Source organism: Ascaphus truei, chromosome 9 (genome assembly GCF_040206685.1).
Source record: "Ascaphus truei isolate aAscTru1 chromosome 9, aAscTru1.hap1, whole genome shotgun sequence".
In the NCBI taxonomy this organism is placed as follows: Eukaryota; Metazoa; Chordata; class Amphibia; order Anura; family Ascaphidae; genus Ascaphus; species Ascaphus truei.
This window is the reverse complement of record NC_134491.1, coordinates 10717930-10726278: the sequence shown is the minus strand read 5'-3', so window position 1 is coordinate 10726278 and position 8349 is coordinate 10717930. Positions and strand designations below refer to the sequence as shown.

The 8349-nt window shown below is 43.9% G+C and overlaps 1 protein-coding gene across 1 annotated transcript in view; it reads left to right on the top strand.

Annotated features, from left to right (window-relative positions):
• The first annotated feature begins 4273 nt into the window (after positions 1-4273).
• Positions 4274-8349, top strand: part of BRMS1L (BRMS1 like transcriptional repressor) — a 44430-nt gene continuing 40354 nt past the window's right edge. The window contains exon 1 of the mRNA XM_075613325.1: positions 4274-4627. Coding sequence (XP_075469440.1) covers positions 4492-4627 — 136 coding nt within the window. The 5' untranslated portion in view covers positions 4274-4491. The remainder of the gene's footprint in view (positions 4628-8349) is intronic.

The window sequence follows — 8349 nt, the reverse complement described above, 5'->3', positions numbered from 1 at the left end:
CGTTGGTGTTTCCCGGTCTCAAGGGACAACGCAGCAGGATGTGCCCAGGAGATCCACAATAGAAGCACAGGCCTTTGTTTCTCCGACGTAACCTCTCCATGGAAGGAAGTAGATGACTGCCCAGTTGCATGGGTTCCGGAGCTTCTAATGCTGGTAGAACAGGAGCAGGAGACCTGGAATTAGAAGATATAGAAACAGAAGGACGAAGACGTTGACGTTCAGCCCGCCTCTCCAGAAGTCTTTGATCAACTCTGATGCACAAAGCGATTAGGGCCTCCAGTGAGGATGGCCTTTCATGAGCCGCCAACTTGTCTTTTAAGGATTCTGAAAGTCCCTGCCAGAACACCGCGGAGAGTGCCCCATCGTTCCAATCAGTCTCAGCCGCGATAGTCCGGAACTCCAGAGTGTAACGTGCCACTGTTCTCCGACCCTGCGTAATGTGGAACAAGGAAGAAGCAGCCATATCACTGCGTCCCAGGTTGTCAAAGACTAAACGGAATTCTCTTTTAAAGTTAGGGAAGTTGTAGGTGAGTTCAGGCTTCAGCTCCCAGATAGGTGAAGCCCAGGCCAGGGTGTCCCCAGTAAGAAGGGAGAAAATATAGGCTACTTTGGTACGATCTGTGGTGAAGCGAGAGGGTGACAGTTCGAATTGTATCTCGCACTGATTTTAAAAACCACGGCATCCAAGTGGGTCTCCCGCATATTTATTGGGCGTAGGTATACGTAACTCCGAAGGGCCCGTTCCTTCACAGGAGACAGTGGGAGGGATAACGGAGCTGGAGACATTAACCTGGGGAATCTGAGAGGTTAGGGTAGCAACCTGTTGGTTAAGTGCAGTAACCTGGTTGTCCAAAAAGGTAAAGTGTTTGGAGATGGTGGTTAGGGTATCGTCCACCTCAGGAGGTCTGGGTGTGTTGGGCTCTGCATAATAACAGAAATAGGGGGAGAAAGGGGTTAAAACATTCCAATTGTAGAGATAGATATGGAAAAAACAACAAACAACAGGCAAACACCTCTTAGGGAAGGGAAAGGTAAGATATTTTTCATATACTCACACGGCCCTGTGTGAGTAAAGCTGTATATTGGTATCTTAAGAGGTAGATCCTAGCCCATCCAAAATTACAGTCTGATTCAGGACACAGGTGGAGTGGAAAGTGGGATAAAATAATAGCAATAGTATAATACTTACACGGCCCAGTGTAAGTAAAGATGAGGAAAAGGTTTCTTTGGGGTATAATTTAACCCATCCAGGCCAGTAGTTAAAACCAGGGCACAGTTATTTGCTCCCGAGCAGGATTTCAATTGGGAATCCCCTTCTTAGTGCTCGCAGTGTACTGTTTCCTCCCCAGTCCGGCAGTTTTGGGGTAAGTAAGGCAAGGTGTCAACGCAAAGATAAAATGTACATTTATTAAAAGTTAAAAGCATCCACAATAGCACTCACATAAACAAATCCCCGGTTGGACAACGCTGCCAGATAGTGCGTCCCGTTGCAGATAGCCCCTCCGCGTCCGGAGTGCAGAGAGATGGTAGCCCCTGCTCGGCTCGGCTGCAACTGCGCACTAACTACGGAAGCCTCCATGGACCAAAAACATACAGGAATTAGAGCAACGCGTTTCGCCATGCAAACGGCTTCCTCAGGCTCATAAGATACAGTTGGGGGGGTCCTATCAGTTTATGGTCTGGGCTCTGCATAATGTAACGCTCGGCCTGCCCACAAGCCAGACGAGACCCCGGGACTGAGGTGGAAAGGGATAATACCACACACCTAACAGTAAACGGGGGCACGGCCGGAGTGTGGAAGTAGCGTAGATGGTCCGGGTAACTACAATAGAAAGAGTACCGTACTTGCCAACTCCAGCGGTGGTAGGTATAGTCCGTAAGCCAAAGGTCGTGGAATGGAGAGAGCAGCGCAGTAGTGTCCGTAAGCCTGTGTCGTGGAGTGGAGAGAGCAGCGAAGTAGATTGTCCGTAAGCCGTGTCCAAGGGATATAGAAGTCTGCAAGGTAAAGAGTCCAAAGCCAAATCCAAGGGTTCTAGAGAGCAGCATAAACGAAGTCCAAAGCCAAAGGTCAATATCCAGGGAGGTCAGCAGAATATCCAGGGACAGGAACAAGGACTGAAAGACAAAAGGGGCCAAGCAACAGCAGACAGCACCAAGGTACAGAAGCTATGCAGAGCAAGGAGGTAATGGTGAGGGGAGACTAAATAGGGGGATGGGACCTATCAGAGGAAGGGGAGGAACAGAGGAGTGGACAGAGGAAAGACCTGATAGGAGGGAAGTGTTTGGGAAGCTGGGGCCTATGGGAGCAAGGGGAGGAAGGGAGGAGCGGCCTAAGGGAGGGCCTGACAGGGGAAAGGTGTCTGGGAAGCTGGGGCCTGTCATAGCAAGGGGAGGAGCGGAGGAGCGGCCTGGGGAAGAGGCTGATGGGAGAGAACGGCCTGGGGGGCGGACCTGACGGGGAAGAGGCAGGGAAGCGCGTAGAGAGTGTGCCACGTCATCGGGGGAGGAGTCAGGCGCCCAGCGCCAGTAAAAGGCAGCCTGGGTCCGTGTGCGTCACCCCTACGGACCCGGAAGTGTGGGGGCAGCGAGAGAGGGAGCCGCAAGGAGCGAGGCATGCCGCCGGGGAGCCTGGGCAGCATGCAACAGAGGTAAGGAGGTGCTGGAAGCGGGTATACCCGCAGCGCGGATCCCTACACATACACGCATGCGCAGAAATGTGAGAACACGCCCGGGAAGATTAAACTATTAAACTAAGCCACCCATTCCAAATGAATGGTGTGGGAGAGGTGTCGATAAGAAGTAGAAATACTTTAGCCTTGTGTGTGTGCGGGGGGGGGGGAGGGGGGGCAGAGCGCTGTATGGTGGATTATTAATTCAAAGAAATTTTTTCAACAGGTCATCATAATGTTTTGATCCCCACATCCCCAATTAAAAATCACAGTATGCCACCCACCTCATAAAGTACGTACATGACTAGTGTAGAATTAAAAAGATACAGTAGTGATTGATTCTCAGAATATCAATAATTGTTATGCAGGCCCATGTCAAGAAACAAAAAAATATATATATTTTTTCCAGACATGAAATTCAAATTGAATGAGAAATCATACACGCATGCACCTAAATGTGATGATACGCATATGCGTTTCAACAAGGTTCCAATGAGACATACATGCATGCGCAGAAATGTGAGAACACGCAAATGCGTTTCTACAAAGTTCCAATGAGACATACACGCATGTGTATAAAATAAAAACAGTACGAAAAGAAGAGCAAGCATAGCAAAAATATTGATTAATAAATAATACATTAATAAATAATACATATAGAAATGTGATGACACGCATACAGTATGAACGGGAAAAATATTTTATATTCGGAATAAGATGCGACGTTATATTTTTGTAATACTGTACTTCTTTTCCCTTTAGTACCCTGTATACAGTACAGTATGTGTCCCCATAATTTTTAAGTATATGGCTAAGGAGCCTCATACTACTCTATACAGTATGAACTCGGAACGTTAATTAATCTCTGCTTCAAATATAAATCTTCAAATTTACAATTACTGTGCGCGCACACACAGACTTGCAGAAATATACGGCTGTAGGTTGAATTGCTATTAGACTTTTAAGACAACAGCTCGCGATCGCCGACTTGAGTTTCTAGACAGTATTGCAGACAACACTGAAATGCAATTTTTGCGCACGATAGAAAACCGATCGCAAACCGATCGTAAAAAGAGTCAATTTCTAAACGGTTGGAAAACAGAGCGCGCCTGGCTGCGGTTTTCAGAGCGGCTCGGCGTAAAATAAAGGCTGGCGCAGCTGCTCAACCCCCTTTATAAGCAGTATCTGGGAACCACCAAACTCCAAGTCTCAACATCTGCCAGACACGAAATAGCTTGTTCACTGTAATGTTAGTTGCTTCAAAAAACACTTACATTTTTATATTAAAATGTACTCGTTTTGAGTTTATTGTAATATTACATGTGGGGCTACAACTATAAAAAACCAGATCGCTTGATGATATGGGTCATTGATTACCGGAGCCTGGCGTGCTTTCTGTTTATAAACCGCCCGAAAGCCACGCTGTCTCGCAATGCTCTCTGGTAATTGTAGTCCAATCCTCTATTGGTCCCGGGTTAACTCTGAAAGTTAAATCTAAAAAAAAACTTATATTCCCGGCATGCAGTGGAACTAAGGACTCCGCCTTGCGCTCTCATCCGAACAGTACATAGCGTAAGAGAGAAAAACGGATCCGGCAAATCACGAAATGGGCCCTGAAGACGTCAGCCAATCAGAGGCACTGAAAATGATTTGTAGGCGGCATTAGGGAAGCTGGAAGTTAGACTGACCATTAGCATTCACCGGAGAGAGGTGGCTGTTCGCGCGAGTGGAACCTGGTAGCGCGAGTCTTGGAGAGTTCTCAGTGGCTCCCTGGTGAAGTCTCCTGCTGCTCTGTGCTTGGGAGATAGGCGAGCGGCCAGCAATGCCGGTTCACTCACGAGAGAAGAAGGAGAGTAATCACAATGATATGGAGGTGGACTATGCGGAGAATGAGGGCAGCAGCTCTGAGGAGGAGGATACGGACAGCTCCAGCGGCAGCGAGGAGGGGGACAGCTCCGGTGAGACACCGAGTCACCCCCACTCACTAAATGTGCTCCATCCCTTCTCTATAACATTGTACAAGGGATCCCTTCCGCTGCACAAACGGTGTGTGTGTGTGTGTGTGTTTGTGTGTGTGTGTGTGTGTGTGTGTGTGTGTGTGTGTGTGTGTTAGGTTTGTTGTGGTATCTTTTTAAAGGGCCAACATGACAAGAGAGAGAGAAAAAGATGAACAGCTTTTAAATTGCAGGTGCCGTCTTCACCGTGATGCGTTGTATTTATTAAGATCTATTCTATGTTTCAAATGTATTGCAACCTAGACTTGGGGCTGTCCTAGTAGAAGTTTGCTAAAGTGTCTGCTACGGATTATAAATAGGGGGTTTGTGACCCAACAGACTTGGAAGAGTCAACCCTAAAGAAAGTAAAGGATTTAATATTTACAAACCTGATGCATCCCGTTATAATACTCCCTGTCCCTTAATTCCTTCCTCATACCAGCACTACTATAATAGCCTATTGACACTAGATACTTAAAGGGTCAATCCTTCTTAGGACCACAGTGTACAAATAATGGCACTGCATGTTTAAACCTTTGGGTGTCATATGATGTAGCTATCACGTCATTAGAACTGAAGCAAAAAAAAAAGTGTGCATAGTTACATTGTATGTATGTACAGTGTATATAATGGATGGGGTGCAAGTGGGTGCTAATATAGGAGGGGGGGGGGGGGGTGTGATTCAGACTGCTAGAAGCGGTGAATAAACCATAAGTGCATATGGGTTATCCCTTATAGCAGTCTGCTAAAAACGAATAAACCAGATTACACAAGTGGATAGTCAATGCAAAGTGTAGATGATTAGGATAACCTAGAACAGATGGAAATCTTTACAATTCTCAGCAAGTAAAACTAGTAGCACCTTGCCATAAACCTGGGATAAATAAGTGGTAGCAAATGTCTAAAATGTGAAAAGTCCATGTAAACTTCATATAGAGGGTGTACAGGTTGTTCTTGCTGCCCCAGTGACCAGATATCCAATCCAATGTACAAAAACCTACGAAAGGCGGGAAAAAAAGGTGCAAATGGTAAAAAGGACACAACCTTTATATAAATACAACACTCAAAGCATATTTATTTATAAATTGTTTTACCAGGAAGTAATACATTGAGTTACCTCTCGTTTTCAAGTATGTCCATATATAGCCTACAGATGGATGAAAAAATGAAATAGAATAAAAACAGGGTCATTGCCTGTATAGGAGATAGCTTCTGCTGTGCCCATTTGGGGAAGTCCTTTCACAGTGTCCTGTCTGTCCTGAGCTGTCTGGGGTCACTGTGGAGGGGGGGAGCTGATCTTGCTACCTAGGTGGTACACCCAACGTCAGTGCTGGCCCTCTGGGTGGTGCTGGCCCTCTGGGTGGTGCTGGCCCTCTGGGTGCTATTATCTATTGGATGAAGTTTGGACCAAATCCTATTTTTACCAGTGTCTCCTGAATAAAAGGCCAACAAACTCTATCAAGGGCTTTGCTGTAATCGGGGGAGATGAAACTAATTTAGGTATTTAGTTTTTTTAGCCTGTGTAACAATATTAATCGTTTCAGCCCCAGGGAGAATCTCATGTAGCCTATTATATGCCTACAGTATATGTTCTAAATTCAACAAAGATATTCATCTGAAATTGGTGCACAGCATATGATTCTTTTTGGGTTTGAGTTACCAAAATTAATGCTTCGAGGGTTTGTTGCAAAATGATTTGGCCTTGTTAAAAGGCCATTATTCAGTTTGCCTAGTTTCGGAGCAATCAACTTGCTAAACACTTTATAAAAGGTTCTGGTGTACCCATCAGGGCCCTGTGTGTTATTTTTCTTCTGTGATTTTATTGCCTTTTTTTTTTTTTTTTTTTAAACACTAAACTGAAACATAGAAGGGTTTCTCTTTATTTGTCAATTTCTAGCTAAAACGTGTCTTCATATCACTTGGCTATCATTACATTTAAAAAAAAAATGGATTATTCTTTTAGAATTGGCCTGTTCTGTTGCACAGATCGCACAGCGAGGCCTCTTACGTAAAGTAAAAAGCCAGAAAAACCCCTCCATGGCAGCTACTGTATTTCACTGCTGCTGATTTGTGGGATTGAGGGGGAATTCAAACATACAGGCAAAAAATTAAAATGTTAACCAACTATCAATGTGATTGTCTTCCATAGAAAGCTTAATTGCACTTTTAAAGTGACATTTGTATTTTGAATTATTTTAGAAATGTTTTAAACATTATTTTCCATCGGGTCCTCATGATTATCAGATGCTTATTAATTTCCTTTATTACTTGGCTAATGAGGGAAATATAATGTTACACAAGAAACCGTAGAGAAAGATTTAAATTGAGACATTACCTGTAGAATCCAACTTTATCACAGAAAGATTGAATAAGATTGTTAAAAGCCCTCAAGTGTATGGTCTCCATTAAAGTGACCACTATTTAAAGGTTCAGTTCCCCTAAAAAAAAAAAGACCTGTTTTGAAGTGCGCGTGATGCCTTTCAAAGCCAACTACCAACTTATTTTACGTTTTAGCTGTTTTTTTTTTTAATATATAAAAAAAAAAAGTCTCTCGTAGGATAAAACTAAGCTAGGGACGGTTGCATGCTTAAAAGGTTAAATGTAGCTGATTCACATGGACAAATTGTCGTATTGTTACTATATTTTCCATGATGCACACACTCTTTATCCATCTTGTGATGATGGTACGAATTATCGGTTCTCAAAACTACAGGTAGATTGTTCAGTAATTTATTAATTAATCATCCGTTTCAGGAAGCCCTCATTTTAATGGGATATATCAAATGCGGTGTGTAGAGAAGTTGCTGTAGAGTAGAGATACGGGGCTATCCTAAATATGAAAGCAACAAAATGATCTAACGGGGTCTGGAGTTGCATTGCGGAAACTGGGCAGACAAGTTTGGTCGAGTCGTCGTTCTTATGTGCTGGTAATTTCTATGTTTGTATATTAAGGTTTAAATGATGTATTTGGTACCCTTCATAAAACAAATGTATATTTTTAAAATAAATTTTGAGTCTTTGCTTTTGGTCTCCAGTAGAAATTCTGCACCGGAGATGTTGATTTTAATTTTTGTTTGCCCTGCCCTTCTAATAGGAGAATTATAAGAAATAGAATAGGGCAGCAATTCCCAACAGGTAGTTTGTGAACCCCTAGTGGGTTCATCAAGTCTCCAATGGGTTCGCCTCAAAAATGTAATGGCAGATTTCTGGTGGTATAGTGTGAGCTCCTGAGCCTGTGGAGCGACTGCGGGCCTAGTAAGGTCCCAAACTGCACCTCTGTGTGGTTGGTACTCGTGTCAATTTACTTCTGGAGCTTCTAAAGTCGCGCCCCACATTGCCTAGCGTCCGCCTCTGCAAGGCCTGCCTTTGAAAGCTCCTGCAGTTATTAACCCTAGCTGCCTATACACACTGTGTGGTGTCTAGGCAGCATGTAGGTCAGGACACTTATATACCCGGCATTAATCAAACAGTTTTGTTGGCAATATTTTGGTGAGTAGGCAATACGATTTATTAATTGGGGGTTTGTGGAACAAAACATTTTTCTAGCAGATGGTGCGCAATGTAATAAAGGTTGGAAACCACTGGAATAGGGGATACGGGAATTATAAAGCACATACAGTATGATGACCATAAAACACTTTAAATTAGGTTCAAATGTTTCCAAAGATTCAAGCCATTTAATAACT